The sequence below is a fragment of the Podarcis muralis genome, chromosome 10 (assembly GCF_964188315.1).
Source record: "Podarcis muralis chromosome 10, rPodMur119.hap1.1, whole genome shotgun sequence".
Lineage (NCBI taxonomy): Eukaryota > Metazoa > Chordata > Lepidosauria > Squamata > Lacertidae > Podarcis > Podarcis muralis.
In genome coordinates this window covers 53,927,892-53,948,232 of record NC_135664.1, presented here as the reverse complement: position 1 = coordinate 53,948,232, position 20,341 = coordinate 53,927,892, and the positions used below count along the sequence as shown (strand labels likewise).

The 20,341-nt window shown below is 41.8% G+C and overlaps 1 protein-coding gene across 4 annotated transcripts in view; it reads right to left on the bottom strand.

The window, feature by feature from the left end:
• HIPK2 (homeodomain interacting protein kinase 2) overlaps positions 1-20,341 on the bottom strand; it is a 172,697-nt gene that overhangs the window by 98,413 nt on the left and 53,943 nt on the right. For all 4 annotated transcript variants that reach the window (XM_028746878.2, XM_028746877.2, XM_028746879.2 and 1 more), the window contains exon 2: positions 16,388-17,480. In XM_028746878.2, coding sequence (XP_028602711.2) covers positions 16,388-17,480 — 1,093 coding nt within the window. The remainder of the gene's footprint in view (positions 1-16,387; positions 17,481-20,341) is intronic.

Below are 20,341 nucleotides of genomic sequence, written 5' to 3'. Positions count from 1 at the left end.
CTACCTTCAAATTTCTGAAAGTATGTCTTTAAATATCTAAGCAAAGCAATCTTAGGTCCTTGAGATATATAATAACATAACATTTCTGTAAGGGCATTACACACCGTATTCCAAAAAGAGACAGTACCAAATTATATGAATAAAAGCTACTCTGCTTTCCCCCCCATCAACACTTATCTTGTCCTATTTTATATTTCAGATTCAGCTTATACGGTGTAAGATACAACTGACATTAAAAAGTAAAATTTTCCTTTAGGTCAGCTGAAATCAGCCAGGATGCAATGTGGTTCCCTAGCCAAATCCAATAATCATTATTAGTTTCTTGCCCAATGCCTCTCCCAATTTCTTACAAAAGAACTAGCCCTTTGTTCTGTCTTTGAAATTATATGTTCTAATTTGCATATAATTCCGTTATCTTTATTAAATACCATTTGCATTCATTTTATTTTTAAAAATATTTTATTCTTCCTTATCAGAGAAGCAATTGTGTCCCTAATTTGACAAAGAAAGCACTGAAACAAAAGAGGCCTTGTTCCCCCATAAAGCCTGTAGCTTCTTCAAAGGTATAATTGATTTTTTATATTATCTAATCATGCATTTTTCCATTCTATGAATGCCCAACCCATTATTTAAACATTCAGTAGAAAACAGTGAAGTTAAAGGTGATAAATCTGGACATACTTTATTAATAGAAACTCATTTTGATAACTAACATTCCCCCTATCTATGATTTATAAACAACCATCTTTCCAAATCCAATTTCCTTATATAGTTTCTCATTATTAATTGTTACTATTTCAGTTAAATTATTCATTATCCAGACCCCTAAGTATCTCACAGTGTTTTTGTTTTGTTTGTGGAATCTTTGTTATGTATACAAGTTATTTCATTACATTATTATTATTATTATTATTATTATTATTATTATTATTATTTGAATTTATATACCACTCTATACCTGGGGCTCTTAGGGAGGTTCACATAACATCAAGGCAGTTCACAGAATATATCACTTGTGAAGTTGTTCCCTATCCATTCAGATTTATTTATATCCCGAAATATGCCCATATTCAGTCATTTTATTTATATATATTTATTATTTATTTATTTATTTATTTATTTATTTATTTATTTATACTCCGCCCATCTGGCTGGGCTTCCCCAGCCACTCTGGGCGGCTTCCAAAAAAATATTAAAATACTGTAATACATCAAACATTAAAAGCTTCCCTAAACAGGAATATATAGGAACTTCATGGATGAGAGATCAATACTATATCATTATTATACAATAGCATTTTCGTATGCAATATCCATACCGGGTTCTTTGAATATTAACCTTTCCTTTCCTCTGATAGGTCTAGCTAAAGATTCTATAGTATGGCCAACAAAAGAAGTGCTAAGAGGGCCATCCCTGTCTAGTCCTGCTAGTGAAACAGAACCTATCTTCTAACTGTCTGCTTGCCAAAATGTGCACTGTAGGCAATGAATATAGAAGCTTGATCCAGCTTTTAAATTTGCCCTCCACATTAAAATATTCTGTTTTAAATAGATGTACCTATTCAACCCAGTCAAATGCTTTTGGGATATGTCAGTCAATAAGAGCACGAGACTCTTATTCCCAGGGTTGTGGGTTTGAGCCCCACATTGGGCAAAAAAGATTCCTAAATTTCAGGGGGTTGAACTAGTGGTCCTTTCCAACTCTACAATTCTATGATGCTATGATCCAGAAATAATAATGCACGTGGTTGCTTACTTTCACTGATTTCATGTTTTATATCAATTAATCTCTTTGTATTTTCAGACATTTTTCTCTCCTTTATAAATCTCATTTAATCTATATCCACATATTCCCCAGTGATGTTGTTTATAGTCTTTTAGCGATTATCTAAGTCATTGGGATAATTTCTTTAAAGAGATAGCATCATGAACAGTACAAAATAGCAGTTGTTCTATTTCATTAAGAAATACCTTATAAAATTATCCAAGAAGTCCATCTGTTCCTGGTGGTTTCCCATCTTTTGAATTCCCAATTGTTATTCTTAACTCATCAAGCATTATTGGTACTTTTAATTTCCCTAAATCTGATTTACTAAATTTGGGAATATTCAAGTTATTTAGAAATCCATTTATCAGAGTCAGAGCAATTTTTAAAAAGTCAAAATGATTTCTTAAATATAAATCTGTTATACTGGATGTTTTGAAAGAGTGCATGATCCTGTATTTTCCAGACTTCTAAAGAAAGAAAAAGGGACTGACATGCAGCTGATTTGCTTGAAAATGTGTCGTTAGCTTCTTTTCTAAATGCCACATTAAAATTGTTAAGTCAATGCCAGATATTCCCGATTTATTTATTTCAATTTTGCTTCCCTGGGACTGTATTTTGTACTAAGGGCATGGGATATAAATAATATAAAGAAAGAAATAATCATCCATTGTCATATGGAAACCAGAGCTTTGTTGCCCAGATACCCCACAGATTTCTACAGTGCTTGAGTTACCCTTTACCTACTGTTGAAAGCATGATTTGGCTAAATTCAGCCAGAGTCAGGGGGTAACCTAATTTGAGTAGCAATGTCACTGCAATGCTAGGCACTTCCATGGAATCCAAACTTTGCCCCAGATCCGCAGTGATTTGTATTTCCCAGAAATGTTTGTCTCTCAATCCTAGCCAATATATGTAGATCAGAGATGCAGAACTGAATATACCCACCCTACTCAAGCATTTGACTCTCATTCAATGTAAACACGCATACAAATGTGTGCGCACACAGAAACACAGTGTGACACGGACATAATACAGGAAGAAAAAGAGGCTTGTGAACAGAAGCCCTATCTGTTTTGCCATTCTGCAAACTAAACAAATATATAGACAATATATAAGCGGTCAGGGACTTTCCTTCTGCTATTGCGAAGGCAGCTGCATAACAAATGATAAAAAAGTAAGAGTACTATTACTCTTTGGTGACTTCTCTTTTGGACATACTGTATTGATCTATAGGCAGAAGGTTTTGAAAAGTGATGTGGAGGGGAGCTACCTGAATTTCTGGTTTGACACAAGGCTGCTACCAAATAAGAAGCATGCAGTGTGTACCCTGAAGCAGGAAGTGAGGGGAAGCCAAGTGATTTTTGGTGGGCAAAGTTTTGCAGCACAGCTTATGCCAGTTCCATAATCATTGCCACCCATTATGTGTAAAGCAAAGAAGCCCAAGCAAATATTCACAACAACAAATATTTATAACAAGCAAATATTTATTGTTCCGTGAACCGCCCTGAGACCTCTGGGTATAGGGTGGTATATAAATTCAGTTCAATTCAATTCAATTCAATAAATAATAACCCAGCCAGTGAAACTCTGCAATATATATCTCAAAATGTCTGTTAGAAAAGTGCAGACAACAAAATGCAGTCATACTAGTAAGATTTATGACCCTTCCCTTTCTCCTGAGATAACAAACCCTGCTGATATGTGTGGACTGCGGGAGTAGCGATATGCATCCTCCTAGGCTGAGAATGTCATGTTAGACGTAATGTGTGAATGGTGATGCACGTGTCTATTTTGGGGCACAGCACAAACCTCATAAAGCCAATGTGTGCAGTCTTCTCTATCAGTGCATTAGAGGAAAACACAACAAACAACAGCAACAGTTCCATACCCTTAATAAGCACCAGGCGAGGCCATGATGTGTTAACACATGAATGTTCATCGATTTGATGTTTGCAGCGTCAAGTGATGATTTGTATATGTGAATGGATCAAATACTACAGACTGAGCTTTCGTACCACCGTGTCACCTCAAGCACCGTGAGATGGACCGGATGACACTGCTCTTCAACCAGATTCATACACATGGAAGGGAGTGAGTACAGGCTTGTTTCTCTCTGCCCACCTGCTGCTGCTTCTGCCCCATTCCTGATGCCTTTGCAGGGCTGCGATGCTTGTAAAACCCAAGGTATGTAGGCTGGGATCATGGAGTTAATTACTGGATGTTATCTGGGAAATCAACTGTGTAAAATTGGCCTGTGCACATTCAATTATTTGTAAAAAGGTAAAGGGACCCCTGACCATGAGGTCCAGTCGTGGCCGACTCTGGGGTCGCTTTATTGGCCAAGGGAGCCGGCGTACAGCTTCCAGGTCATGTCGCCAGCATTCTGGCGAACCAGAGCAGTACACGGAAACGCCGTTTACCTTCCCGCCAGAGTGGTACCTATTTATCTACTTGCACTTTGACGTGCTTTCGAACTGCTAGGTTGGCAGGAGCAGGGACCGAGCAACGGGAGCTCACCCCGTCGTGGGGATTCGAGCCGCCAACCTTCTGATTGGCAAGTCCTAGGCTCTGTGGTTTAACCCACAGCGCCACCCGTGTCCCTCAATTTTATGTACGTAGGCCTTATTTGAAGATTACAGTCCATGAGGACATCTGGGGAAATGGGAAAAAGGTTAGGTTGTAACGAGTTTATTCATCTTCCACTTTTCCAACATGGATCGTGCCCAAATGGTTCCCAATATGCATCAAGTAAATATCAAAATACAGGTAAAGGTAAAGGGCCCCTGGATGGTTAAGTCCAGTCAAAGGTGACTATGGGGTGCGGTGCTCACCTCGTTTCGGGCCAAGGGTACCAGCTTTTGTCCACAGACAGCTTTCCAGGTCAGGTGGCCAGCATGACTAAACCGCTTCTGGCACAATGGGACACCATGATGGAAGCCAGAGCGCACGGAAATGCCATTTACCTTCCTGCCGCAGCGGTACCTATTTATCTGCTTGCACTGGTGTGCTTTTGAATTGCTAGATTGGCAGAAGCTGGGACAGAGCAACAGGAGTGGACCCCGTCGCGCGGATTTTAAGCACCGAACTTCCGATTGGCAAGCCCAAGAGGCTCAGTGGTTTAGACCACAGCGCCACCCTGTTCCCTTCGCATCAAAATACAACAACATATTTGAGCGTAGTTACAAAAATGTCAACAAATTAAAACGAAACAAAATCAGCAATTCAAGAAGTACATTGTAACACAAATCCAATATTACAATGAAATCTAATCCACTAACCAAATCACACTTAATTAATATCTAACAATCGAATACAAAAAGATTTATCGTTAGTAAAAATGCTAATTCTGATAATGAATCAGGGGAAGTTCTGAGGAGAAAAAGAAAAGGTGGGGGAAAGGTCAGGAAAAGAAAATTAAGATTAGAAAAAGGGCAAAGAAACTGAAAACACATGCTAGGTGGCTAGTGAGTGGAGGCATACTTTTATTCTGGCTCAGCACTTTTAATCTGAAGCCATCAAGAAGTGAGCAATCTAGTGATAAAATATACTTCTGGGATTGCTGAGAAATCATCATGCACCTATACCCTTTTTAAATGTTTCCACCTCTTTTTATTTCCATAGTGCTTTCCTATGACCACAAAACTGAAATCAATTCTGCACAGGTTAAGACAACAGATCCAGCTGGGAGCCAGATGTCATGACTTAAACAAAAATGCTTAAAGTCTGTTCTGTGCAAAGTGCTATGAGTATGGATACACTACATAAATAGCCAATGATGATAATTCTAAATAATGCCACATTAACGTTACTAATGAAAGAGAAAATTTCTGGCCTCATTTGTATAAGAGTAAAATTTAGGACTAGCAGTAAATTTCTCCCCTGCCCACCCCAATTGGACATTATTTATTCCTAAGCGAGATGGTTAAATAAATATTCAGGAATACTTTGCTAGGTGGTAACATCATTCTGAATAGTATACATTTAGCCTGACAGAAAAGATAACCAGTGTTCTGTTGGAAATAATAAACTGTACATTTTAGCGACTAGGAGAAAGCATCTCTTAGGATTAAAAGTAAATAAATATAGAGGCTCAGTGTCATCAACATGTTCCTTTGTTGAAATAATGCTGTGCTTCATCACTCACTTCTGAGTTTTGTATAATGTGGGACTGTGTCAGTTTACCTTTCCATTTCTATTTGTCTCTGTTAATTTCACAGGGAAACACAGTGGAACAAGACATTTTCTTCTTGGCTCAATCTTCTTAATCCCCCAGAAGCAATGAGCTAACAGAACGGGGCGATCAAGAGGAATGGTGGGAGAGAGGGCTGTGTTGTGTTTGTGTGTGTGTTTGCTTAAAGACCCATTTTCCCTCAAAAAACAAACAAACAAAAAAACCAAACAAGATACAAATGCATAGGTGAGCAGTGAGACTTAAAAGTCTGGGGTATTGATGACTACTGACTACTGTATATCTGAACATATTTACCCACTGTATATATGTTTTATTATCTACTATTTACACTATTCTCACATCTGCACCTCCAACCTTGTCAGGTCCTCCCCACCCAGCTGGGCACCCTAATTAGCTTCACCCCTAAATTCACAGTTGATCTGCAATTTCCTGTCATCCTACAATTTTCGGCTTTTCTTGGTTTCTCACTTTTCCAATTTTAAGTACATTTGGTACCAATTTGCTTTTTAAAAAAAGTCCTCATGAAAATTCATCAGCATTTCGTGCGAATTTCTCCTAACATATGTATGTTTGTATGCATTTTTGCCTAATATACACATTTCTGCAAAGCACCGTTCCCTAACAGTGTTAGAAACCGAGATATGAAAGCTAGAAACTATATTGCATCTTAAGCCTAGGTTATGGGTGCAACAATGGAAAGTCTAGGCGCACTTTTTTATAACAAGAATGCAAAGCTGAAAATGAATGAACTGCAGTCAAAATATTATGTTCGTTTTTCACTTGGTCAAGTCCTTCCCCTGCATACACCCTCTTCTGCAGTCTTCAGAGAGTAGCTGGAAGTGGGGAGGCAGAAAAAGGCCCTACTTTCCTTCCACTCTGCAGTCTTAATCTGAAATCTTAGGCACAGTACTGTGCCAAGCTCAGAATCTGCTCGCGCTACTGAAATTGCCTCTCGCAGAATGCGCCTAGAACAAAGGGAGTTTTGAACGCTGCTAACAGAATGCATCTTTATATGTTGTTTTCAATAATATATGCATTTTCTGCACATTTTACAGTAGCCTTTGCATTTTTGTACATATGACTTGGACGGGTTGAGCTCCCCTTGCTTGGTCCCTGCTCCTGCCATCCTAGCATTTCGAAAGCACCTCAAAGTGCAAGTAGATAAAGAGGTACTGCTCCGGTGGAAAGGTAAATGGCATTTCCATGCGCTGCTCTGGTTCGCCAGAAAGCGGCTTAGTCATGCTGGTCACATGACCTGGAAGCTGTCTGTGGACAAACGCCAGCTCCCTCGGCCTATAGAGCAAGATGAGTGCTGCAACCCCAGAGTCATCGGCGACTGGATCTAAAGGTCAGGGGTCCCTTTACCTTTACATATGACTTGACTGGAAAACTGCATTGCAAAATTCAGAGAAGTGCAGGTTTCAAAGAACTGCTGTGGTTTGGTTCGTTTATTGTTTCAGAAAGTGTGAATTAGGTAGGCTTGCCTTTAACCGTGAACTGAGTGGATTTTCTTCCCCCACCACTAGTTCCTAGTTGCACTGAAATGTTTATGGCTCACAGCACATTTCTATATATGTCTGCTCAGACACAAATCCCACTTAGCTAAGTGGGTATACAACTGCTGCCTTAATTAATGTCACCACCTCAGTATAGGCCTACAATAGCAACATGCAATTCAGTACATACTATATAGTTTCAGAGATTAGTTATCCTTAAACTCTGTGGTGGAGACGTTCTTTCTGAGTGTTTTACTTGCTGAAGATTTAGCCGCCGATCTCTTTCCTGACGGGGAAAGAAAAGATAAAAAGCGCAGGGGCACCTTAGAAACTAATTGGTTCACAGAGCCAGGCACTCTAAGAGGCACAGCCTGCTTCTCCTGAAGCTCTTGTAACGTTTCATTTCATACAGCAGGTCATACACAATCATGTGTTTCTTTTCCCTTCACACTTTCAGCTTGTCATGTCAAGGCTCTTATTGATAGCTCCAGGAGAAGGCAGGCTGAGAGCGATTGGAAAGATTCTCCACATATCTGTATGTTATCTGGCTTTGTGAAAAAGGGCAGGTCAAGTGAGTAAGCTAAAAATGTAATAAAGCAAGGGAAGAACGCAAAGAAAGACTACTGGGTTGCCTTCAATAATTTATGTTCCGCTTGCTTCTCTACAAAGTGTTCAAACCACACGCCTCACCACCAAAGAAAACAGGTTTCTAAGTGGCTGGCATGCCTAGCTAGACTAGAATTATCACAAGAGTTAAAGGGAAATGTGTTCTAAGCCACACTGCTCTGGTACGTTAAAATTGGAAACCTGAAAGAAAATGCGTGTAAAGAAAAAGATGGTTAAAATGTTTGATTGAGCCTTTTGACATTTACAGTCGCACCTTGGTTTTCGAACAGCTTAGTTCTCGAATGTTTTGGCTCCTGAACGCTTCAAACTTGGAAGTGACTGTTCTGGTTTGTGAACTATTTTTGGAAGTCGAACGTCCATCGGGGCTTCCACAGCTTCCGATTGGCTGCAGGAGCTCCCTGCAGCCAATCAAAAGCCACGGTTTAGTTTCTGAACGTTTTGAAAGTCGAATGGACTGTTATGACTATATTAGGGTGTGGTTTTTTTGTTTGGGCTATGTTTTCCCCCCCAGTTGAAGACTGAGACCTGTTCTCACAGCCCCTAACACTGCCATGCCCTGAGGTTGACTCTTCCAATGGATTTGCATCTTAAAGAGTAAACAGAAACAGTGGGTCCAAATCCCTACACATTAACTAATTTCTTATTTGCTGCACCAACACCACAGGTGGTTGGTGAAAGGAACTGCAAATCCTGTAATACAGCCAAAAGCCACATCTAGCAACTGAGCTCTGCTCTAAAAATCCCTCAGCCCCTTGGCGTTTGACAAAACTGCTAATTTCTCCTCCTAGACAAGTGGGGAGCATGTAAAGGCGAGCATGTAAAGACAAGTGGATGGAGTCTGGATTCATCAAACACCACTGCAGAGCTGACACAGGAGGCAATGTAATCTGCATTTTAAAAAGCATCTAGAACTGAAGCAATGGAAAGGGATGGTACTCGAGTGTACTTCCTTGCTAAAAACTAATTATGAGCTGACACACTTTTCAAAAAGTCCTCAAGCATTCTTGCAGTAAGCTCCCTAAATTAAGAATTAAACCTTTCCCAGTGAAAGGTTGCTTATCTTCTGTAATACAATTCATTCAGAGTCCAGAATTTGGACTGCTAAAAATAGCCTCTTTGAAAACAAGTTTCCAGGTATCATTGGTGTGAACATATGTTTAAACACATGCAGACAAAAGGCATTTATTTGCCTGAAGACGTAAATGTATATCCATTGGGGGGGGGAGCACGTGCGCACACACACAAGGTCTGCTCCCACCATCCCAGTGCATATCACCCTGCCCACTATACAGACGAGTCTGAGGTCTCCAATTTTTGTGGCTATGTAGGGTTTTAAAGCTGAGTATCCACGCTCTAAGTCCAACGCCCTAACCACGACACCACACTGCCCCCTGGGCAATCTCCTAGCATGGCAGCGCTTAAGCTGAGCACCCTCCATTCATTTCTAGCAGACTTTGAGCTGCGTCCCACTGCAGTGAATGGAGGTGGTTGAGTCTGAAACCCCAGGGTCTTCTGGGTGGCACTCGGTACCTGTCAGCTTCTCCTTGCCAGTTGGCTGCCATTAAGCCTCTGCCAGTCCGTCTGTGGTTAATTTGGAACATCGCAGATGCAGTGAGAGCAGGAAATGTGGCAGAAACTTACAGGTGCTGAATCATGGGCTGAATAGTTCCCGAAACCTGAACCTTTCTATTTTTTTAAGTATTAATGAAGCTCTTGTTCAGGCCATTTACCTGCACTTGTTCAGACTCCTCCATTTACAACCCAGCTCCACTCATTTGGCAAGGTGCAGTGCCATGGAGTTCCAAGCCCACAAATTCACTACAGATATTCTACCACAGCAGAATACTCTGTAGCCTCTTGGCTTCCAAATATAGAGAAAATGCCTATTTACATACAGCAAAAGGTGCTGTTAGGGAGTGGCCCAGTGGCTCCAAACCCCTAGCATCCTATCCCCCCCCCCTTAAAATACAGTGGTACCTCGGGTTAAGAACTTAATTCATTCTGGTGGTCTGTTCTTAACCTGAAACTGTTCTTAACCTGAGGTACCACTTGAGCTAATGGGGCCTCCCGCTGCCGCTGCCGTGCGATTCCTGTTCTCATCCTGAAGCAAAGTTCTTAACCCGAGGTACTATTTCTGGGTTAGCGGAGTCTGTAGCCTGAAGCATCTGTAAACTGAAGCATCTGTAACCCGAAGCGTCTGTAATCCGAGGTACCACTGTAATAATGTGTTTTCACTTTACTTATTGGGTGACCTAGAACACTACACAGTTTGAGACTCCACCTTCGAGCTCTAGTCCCCCCTAAGAATTAAACACAGGTCTGAAAAGAGAATTGAAAGTACAGGTTGGCAGTATACTAGCTATGTAGGCTATTGTAATGGGTATGAGTTACTCGTGCGTAAACTGGTGCCTCTCTAGGCTAATTTGCCTGGTTAAACCTTTCTGACTGCACAGCCCCTTCTCATCGTGGCTGCCTCAGTCGCTAGCAGAATCCGTCAGTGGGCGTTTCTTAAACCTCTTCCAACATAAAAGCTGTTTGACCCCCAGTCTCCTCCTCCTCTCACTGCGCGGGAGTCTTCTGTGCAGGGAGGGCGTGGGTAACGGAGGACCTGTGCTCTCCTCACTGATGTCCAGTGAAGAGTCCTGGAGCCCTCTCTCCGCTTCCCCCATCTGCCCCCCTTTATCCCTGGTGTTGCGCTGATTTGCTTCCCCCTCTACTGAGCCGTTTCTCCCCCTGCTGCTGGGTCCTTCGCCAGCATCATCTGGGAGCCTCCCCTTCGCCTCTCGCTCCGATGTCAGTTCCCTGACAGCTATGCACTACAGTGGAAAGGAGAAAGGAAGCATCACCTCCTTCCCACAATCAGAGATGGCTTTCCTCTGTAGCATCTTGAAATAGTCACTGCAGGAAGCTGATTGCAGAACACATACATTTTTGTTTTTCTCCTTTTTGGCTCCAGACCCCCCCCCCTTTTTTTTTAAACAGCAACAAGTGAACTTTCTAATGCTTTAAGTGAGAGGAGGAGAAATGTCTAAGGCCAGCCCTGCTTCCATTTTACATACTGAGGCTAAAATAAATTAAGGTGTGTGCTTTGAGGATCCCATGGCAAGAGAGATGAATGGATTGAAGTGGGAAAGGAAGGAGCCAGAGTCCCAGTTTCAGCAGGAACATTCTTGAATATGCATTTGCTCTGAAGCTTGAAAGGTACCGCACCTGCTTCACTGGAAAATCACCAAGAAACATAAAGAGCTGATGATGCTTTCAGGAAGACATTGATGCCTAGAGGAAAAAAGTGCATGCATCCTGCTTGCTTTCTTCCTTTTTCATTTGTTAAGGCATAAGAAAGAAAGAAAGAAAGAAAGAAAGAAAGAAAGAAAGAAAGAAAGAAAGAAAGACTCTTTTGTCTAGAAGTTCATTATCTCCTGCTGCTTATTTTCTCACCTGAACTCATAATTCTTTAATTCTATGGGTTTTAATATATAGTATATTTGTTAACCGTCTAAAGGACATTGCTGTTGGCACGGAACAGAGATCGTGCAAATAAATAAATAATCACAGTTCGGCCACATTGGAAATTCTAATGTATTCCACATGAACCGATGGCATGCCACTAAGTGGAATGGCCATGACTTCAGGTGTGGAAGATAAGCAGCTGGAAATTATGTACTGTAAGAAACGAGCAGTCCTTTAAAAAATGCAAATAACTTGAGCACCAAAGAACAAAGGGGAAAATGTAGAGTTACTGGTAGCAGCTGGGCTAAAAAATGGCAACGACGAGGCCCTAGGATGTGTCTGGAGCTTTGGGAGCCAGAAATCCATTTCTCCCCATCTCTGCCTGGCAGAATGTTGACAATCGTTTCCCTACCATGACACGACTAGGAGATGGGGAGAAAGTTGAGTTCAGTTCATCTTTTGATACAAGCCTACCTAATTTGCACTACCTTAAACAATATGTAAAGTGAAATGCAGTTATCCTTCAAAATTCTCCAAATGCTGCGGTGCATTTCTCCAAGCAAACGAAAGAAGTGTACGGAAATGTGTCTAATAGGAGAAGGTGTGAATAAAAATCAATGCTCTTGAGAAGCATTGCTTGCAAAAATGTGTCTATTGTATTGGGACAAATGGGTTCTGAAACATTAATTTTCATGAGGACTTGACAACAAAAACAAACAAAGCTGATGGAGAAGCAGGGCAAACTGAATTTAAGACTAGAAAAGCAAGAAAAGGAGAGAGTGACAGGTTCGTCCATCCATACAGGTGAAGCAATCTTTGTGTTTCACTGAATTAATACAATATGCTCATTAGGAAGTGGCTTCTCTGCCTGTCCCCAAGGGCTTTTGGCTGAAAATAACAATGTGCTGTGGTCAAACTGTTTGGACTGAGACACACAAAAGAACCCAGGCCATTTGAGGCATGCTTACATTCTGCAACCAAGAACACATCTGCAAAGTCAGTGTACCCATCTGGTTGCAATAAGATGCTGGTTTTATAAAAGGGATTATGGAAATGCTTTCCATGGAAGAACTCTACATGACCTTGACTTCATATTCGTAAGTTCAATAACAAAATCAGGGAAGCAGACAGGCTTTTTCTAAAATAAACCGCTTGAGCAAACTAAGCAGCACAAGGTCACACGAGGAACACACGGAGTTGCCTTATACCAGGTCAGACTCTTTGTCTGTCCCTCTAGCCCTGGGATGCTAGACTGGCAACAGAGCCTCAGGATGGAGGTCTTTCCTATCTCACCCCCTACTGATCCTTTTTAAAGGATGCCACGGATGGAACCCAATGTCTTCTGCATGCAAATGTTGCACTCAGTCTCTAAGGCATGATTCTTCCACAGCATTATGCTTCAGTCCCAGTCACTGTTGTGTAAATGGCTCTACTACCCCATGTACCGTAACTGAGGATTGCAGAAAATACCATCCATCCATCTGAGGTTTTAGGGAGAAGTATTTCTGTCAGAAGGTACCATGGCTTGGGAAACCACAAATGTATATCCTGCTACCCTACAGGGCGAGTCACTGGAACTGCAAGCTGAGGATGTTCCCTGGGTTGTGAAGTATTCCTACAGTCAGTGGCAGACCTTGCGGTGTCAGATTTCAGTGGTGCCTTGTGCTACACCAAATTTTGGCACCGCTGCCTCTTGCCTTCCATTGTACGTAACAGTTGCAGCGCGCCCAAGTTCAACTGAATTGGTCATGCTCCCCTACATCTGTGTCTGCTACAGTCCAGAATAACCTGCCCCACCCTGCCTAGTCACTGGTTCCCCCTGTCCTGCGAGTACTGTAAAGGTTTCTAGATCAAGCATACCCACTGTGGCTCCTGAGCACAGACTCTTGGTTCCAAACTTTCAATCCACAACTGCCTAGCTTATCACTGACATTTTCCCAATCCCTGCTACCAAAGATCATTTAACTCAAGGGTAGGGAACCCAAGAGAGTTCCTTAGGCTGTGTACACACTCCCTTCTATTCTGCATTCGGTACACTTGCACTGCTGGTTTGGGAAGTATACATAAGATGTTGATCACAATCCATATTCTGTATCTATCCTGTTGTTTCTTGAGAAACACTGCATTTTAATGCATTCTCCCCCCAAAAAGCTTCGATCCAAACTCAGAAAAAGAACCACCTCGCTGCACATTAAGCTGGCAATGCGTAGACATCCTTAGTCTGTCACAAACGCAGCCCAAAAATGTGAATGGCTAATTTTAAGCAAGTCCTGGTGCAGTTCCTTACAGGCAAGCTACATTTGAGTACAGTAACTTGAGAGGGCAAAAAGTTCACGTTCATAACATGCCACGTAGTACAGGGACATTTGAGTCGTGACCCTTTCCCTTGGCAGTGGCCAAACAGTGACAGAGGAGGTGGCGGGGAAAGCTTGTTCCTACACCACCAGATGATTGCCCTGCCTTGTCCTCCCTGCTCTAATTACACCATCTTGACGGCCAGAATGGGCTAGCAATGAGGCATCAAGCATTCGTGCCACAGTGGAGCGCCTGTTAATTAAAATACTTAGGGTGAATGCTAAGGCTCATTGAATGCCAGCCAGCCTCTCTATTGGTGGGAACAAACTTCAAGTGATGCAAAGAGTCTGTTTGCAATGGTTAATATTCAATGGTCCTTCCTCACTGCCAAGCAAACTACATGTGGTATTGATATTGAAGCTGCAGAGACAAATCCATCCTTGCAAGTTCATGCCTTTTGCCACTTCAGAATCAAGATGATCATTTTCTCCAAGACTCTGTCAAGCAGGGATTTAAGTATCTCAAGCTACATCATATATATATATATATATATATATATATATATATATATATATATTTGCTTTCGTAGATTTTCACGGGTATAGGAATGCAGGTTTTGGTGTCCTCGGGTGTCTTCCCGTGTAAAAGTTGGGGTGTCTAGGCGACGTTTCGACGAGGTCTCACTCGTCATCTTCAGGCTGGTGCTTTCGGCTTCTTGTTACTGGAACAGAGCTCTGTTCCAGTAACAAGAAGCCGAAAGCACCAGCCTGAAGATGACGAGTGAGACCTCGTCGAAACGTCGCCTAGACACCCCAACTTTTACACGGGAAGACACCCGAGGACACCAAACCCTGCATATATATATATATATATATATATATGAATGACCATTCTCTCATCTAACAGGATTGGTTGTTGGGAAGTTTCATTTTTTTAATCACAGTCATTTGCAGTTTATGTTTTCCTAATACTACCCCATCCATCTTCCTAATGGCCTGGCAACAAAAACCAGTGTAAAACAAATTATTTTGTTTTCAATTTTTTTCAGCGTTGCAAATTGCCTCTCGCCTAAAGGTATCTATCTCTGGCAGAGAATGGAGCGTTGTTTAACCAGAACCCCCTTACGCTCCCCTCCACTGCCACCCTCAGAGGCAGCAATATTAATTTTCCTCATGACTTTGTCAGAAACCCCCTACTGTGGCAACTCACCCCAGCTCCTTTTCTTCTTCCCCATAAAGGGAGAAGGATTAGTTAACTGAGTATGATGATCTGAAAACTGGCTGCCTTCACACATCATTTCAAAATCCAAGACACAGTAACCATTATGCATTTCCCAGACACATTACAAAACACTCCCTTCCTCTCAGAAAACCAAACACTTCCACCCTTTTCATTTCTGTTGCCTATGGATGCCCATCCCAGGTCTATATGGATACCTGGGCTGGCTCTGCAGCATCACAGGTAATGCAGTAGCAAAATGCTCCAATTATCATGGATTCCCTCTCTCCCCCTATCCCAGCCAGCCAGCAAATTAAAAGGCTTAAAGCTTTCGTGTATTTGCAGCAAAAACATGTCTGCCCTAAAGGATAGGACTGTTGAATGTTTTATTTAATAAACCTTTTCTAAGAAAAGAAAGCAGTGTTGTTGTTTTCTCCTTCTCAGAACAAAAGGACATACAGATAAAAATCAGCTGCTGCAATGCTACACTGTCAAACTTCCACATTCTGGAAATTAACTCTTCTCCAGCCCTGATTAGGTTCCCCCCTCTAGTGTCTGAAATCTGCATTTTAAGAGACAAGGAGAAGCAGCGCTGCTGATCCTCTGTGCATCCTGTAAAAGAGTCTTTCATAAGTGCCAAATGTTACCTGCATTTTTATAGGCAAAACATCTGTTGCATTTAACATACGAGCCACACTGGTAACTCGCACAGCGTATTTTGATCAAATCCATCAGCATAAGGAATCACGTCAATCAAAAATTATGTCGCTGATTACCTCCAATAGCGTAACCATGTAAAGTCTACTGCAGCAAAAATAACAGAAAGCCCTTGACATGCAAAATATTATCGCGGTAGGAGCCTGCAAAACAGCACGTGACAAGAAACATCTTGGCATAAGGCAACAGGAAGGGGACTTGCAGTGGGATCCAACCTTCTTATTATCTGCATTATCATAGGAGAGCATGCTAGACAATAGAGCTAATGGCCAGCTCTGACACGCTATAGTGCCACCATGGCAGGTGGCAAGAAAGTGGTATTGCATCTATCAAGTCAGTGGTATCAGGTGACTCAAAGGGCCAATAGGTTTCCTCCTGAGTTCAGTGCTTTCTATAGTATCACAGCAAATGCCTTTATGGAATAGAATCACAGCCATACAATTGCAGAGTTCAAAGGGATCCCAAGGGCCATCTAGTCCAACCCCCTGCAATGCAGGAATCCTGCACACAGCCATCCCTGGCTGGACTCAAACCACCAACCTTCTGGTTAACAGCCAGACGCACTGACCCATTGCGCCACAGGCTCCACTTATCCTGATGTTTTTATTTGACTCAGGTCACTTACCTGTAGTATCTGGACTGAAGGTAAGTCGAGCACACAGCCTTTGACACATGACTCGCAGAACCAAAGTCGATGACCTTGACCCTGTATGGCTGCCGAGATGGATCCACCAGCATGATGTTCTCTGGCTTGAGGTCTGCATGAATCAAGCCCAGGCTTTTCAATTTCATTAGGGCCGTGGCTACCTGCTGCAGAATTGGTCGGATGTATTTAAGGGGCAATGGGCTGAACTTGTTTTGCTTTAAGAAATCATAAAGGTTCTGTTCCAACATTTCAAAGACCAGGCAGGTGTGGTTCTTGTGCTGGAAACATTCATAGGCTCGGACAAAGTTGTAATCATCTGCGCTTTCCGTGCTTAACCGGGCCAGGATGCTCACTTCAATTTGACCTTGCCGGGCATAAGATGGATGGTTTTTAAGGATCTTGATGGCCACAATTTCATTGGTGCCACGTTTCCAACATTTGACCACTTGCCCAAAGGTTCCGCGGCCCAGAAATTCCAACACTTCGTACGTGTTGGTCATGGAACAAAGCACTTCATGTTGCACCAGCTGGTAATCCCCTTCACTGTTGGAGCCACTGTTTTTGGATGTGGCCGTGGATGTGGTTGTGGTGGCTACCGTAGCCCCACTGGCATTGTTCTGAATCATTGGTGGGTGCTCTTCGATAATCTGCACGCTGCTTGTGTTCTCAATTTCCTCACTCTTGCGCTTAAGTCCACATTTTTGGTAGGTGTCCAAAAGGCTCACAGTGCTTCGACGCATCAGGTTGTGTGGTCCACCTAACGCTTGCCCAGATACTGCAACCACACCGGAGGTGCTGTTGGCGGATGTCACCACAATGTGCCCCGTGCTGGCTGGGAAGATGATGGTCTGCTCGTAAGGGATGCTGGGGTTGGGGATCTGGAGAGAGGCGTTGATGGTGGCGGCGGCTTGAGAGGACTGCACGTTCTTGCTCTGACTGTAGACTTTGCTATGTGTGCCGTACCCAGTCATATCCCAGTTAGAACTTGGTTCCACTTTCAGTTTCTTCACGCTACAGAAGGCACTTGATTGAAGGGTGTGAGGGGAGAAAACTTGCACATGTGAGGCCATACCTGCACCGCAACACAAGAAGAAAACAAAAGTGTTAAAACAGTTAGCCGTAACAATACTTATAGGTCACTCTTACACCCATGGCATTCAAGAAAACATGCCAGAGTTTTAAAACATCAAAAATTCAGTTTTTAAAAACCTTTTTAAAAAGACCTGTCTTTTGAATGTAAAAAACAACACAATGTTTAGCAAAAGTCCACAAATATATAAGCTTTTTAATGGTGAGAGTCATTTAAGATTATTCATTTATTTCATAAAAAATTATAGCCAGCTTGCTTGGAAAAAAAATATCTCAGAGCGGTTTACCAAAGTTTCTTAAGACGAGTGTTCCAGAAACTGGGTGAAACAACTGAGAAGACCCCGTGGCATGTTATATTTGTTTTCAACTGAGAACAGGGTGAAAGTAAAGCTTTTCTACTACCTAGTAGTGTAAGCCAATCCTTCTCATAAGACAGTCTACCTGCATTGAAAGCCACAAAATGTAAATCTGTGCAGAAGAAGGACAACAATTGTTAAATTAAGGATTCCTGTAAAGATATCTCTGTATACAAACAGGAAGAATGAACAAGAATAATGATTTGATTAAGCGTAAGAACCAAGCTAGATGAGACATCAGAGAATCATGACTGTATCATTTCTCTATTATTATTATTATTATTATTATTATTATTATTATTATTATTATTATTATTTATTTGATTCCATACCCACCCTTCACTATAAGGCACCAGGATGGGTTACAGGCATTTAAAAATACAATATTAAATTTAAAACATTAAAGTCCAGAGAAAAATATATACCATATTTTTCCTTGTATAAGACTATATCCCCCCCCCCCAATTTTTTTTTAAATTTAAAATTGGGGGTCGGGTGTTTAAAATATTTATTTCTTAATTTGGGGCTCAAAAATTAGGGGTTGTCTTATACATGGGGGTGTCTTATAGACAGAAAAATACGGTATATATCAAATCTGCAGCAATGTGAAGAGAGGGGTTTAACTCTTTCTTCTTTGGGGCATTTCCTGGACGTAAATCCCTCCCTCCCCCCAAAAACAGCCACTTGCCCCATTAGGGAAAACATGGATTAAAAGCCATAGGTCATGCAGCTGGTCTCATCATCCCAATTACATGAGAATTCAGGAGTCATACAACTGATGTAACTTGGTTTTGGTTGACTTCACTCAAAGCTGTCTGAGCAGAATTGTCAACACTAGCAGTCAGTAATTTGAAAAGATGGGTAAAGAGGAATATTAGTTACAGAAAACTGTGCTAGGTAAATTGCTAGGTACTGCTGGGACAATTCAACACAAATTTCTGACAGAAAGCATCTTCCATATCAGATATGAAGCTAGCAGATGCTTCCACTGGCAAGTCTGTACATTCTTACTGTTCAAGAAAAATGGGGAGGGGGCAGTCTCACTCCTATATATGATTATTTCTCCAGAGTGCTGCTCTATTTGTGGCCAGCTTCCTGAGTAATAAATTGGCGCTGTATTTGAAAGTTCAACAGCACTACATACTGTGTATGTATTCCAGCCTCCACCACACAGAGCCCAACAGACATTTTGGACTATAGTTCCCATCAGCCCCAGCTAGCACACTCATGCTCACTGGGGCTTATGGGAATTGTAGTCCAAAATGTCTGGAGGACAGCAGGTTGTGGAAGGCTGCCCTCTGCTTTTAAATAAAAAGGTGGATGACCTCTTTTGTGAATTCACTTGTGAGGCATAATAATATAACTATGACAAATGTTCTTAAAACACACTGCTTTGCTACAAGTTATCTATAAACGTACTGAAAATTGGACCATTTTGACCTTTATGAATGCACGTACAAACACACACAAAATGTCCTGCCATTCTCTAAATGAAAAGTGAAATCACCCCGATGGTTGGCTCAACATAGAAAATGTGTTGAACAAAGAAAGTCACACTGAAAATACACAATAAGCTAGACTTCCTCCTAATTTGCATAGTTCACTGGCATGTAACTAATGTAATCTGCATATCATTGTTATTTATCTGACAGATGCCACACAACATTCATTCTACACTCTTATTCTGAGGATTGTCACCCTTAAACAGGAAAATATTCTTTCAGCTATTGAAAAATCTTGATTGAGTGCTTAGAGGTGGTGAGCTCACACACACAAGTATCCCTACGCAAAACACCACAGAGAAATCTTTGTGATCATCTGACATCACCCCAAACAAAATACGTTTAAGTTTAGGTAGTCCCTACATTCAAAGTGGGTCATCAGGTTGTAATTTTTTAATTGCTAGAGTGCCTCCATTTATGCCCGACCCTTATAACTGATAAGACACATATCAGTGTACATGCATGTAAGAAAAACCATGGAAAAATTAAATAATGTGGTTTTCTTTATTTTGCTCCTCCCCACTGCACCCTGGATCCTTTAGGTCATGGGTAGGCAAACTAAGGCCCGGGGGCCGGATCCGGCCCAATCGCCTTCTAAATCCGGCCCGTGGACGGTCTGGGAATCAGCGTGTTTTTACATGAGTAGAATGTGTTCTTTTATTTAAAATGCACCTCTGGGTTATTTGTGAGACATAGGAATTTGTTTATTCCCCCCCCCATATAGTCTGCCCCCCCCCACAAGGTCTGAGGGACAATGGACCGGCCCCCTGTTGAAAAAGTTTGCTGACTCCTGCTTTAGGTGTTGTTTCCTACTGATTTCTACCACCTTGAAGCTAGGGATTAATTCAAACCGGTCTGGTCCATGCATAAACAATGCGGAAAGCAGTTTACAAGATTGAACACAGAGCTGTGGAACACGTATAAGAATGGGCCAAGGTTCAGTGGAAGAGCAGATACTTTGCATGCAGAAGTTTCCGTCTCTGGCA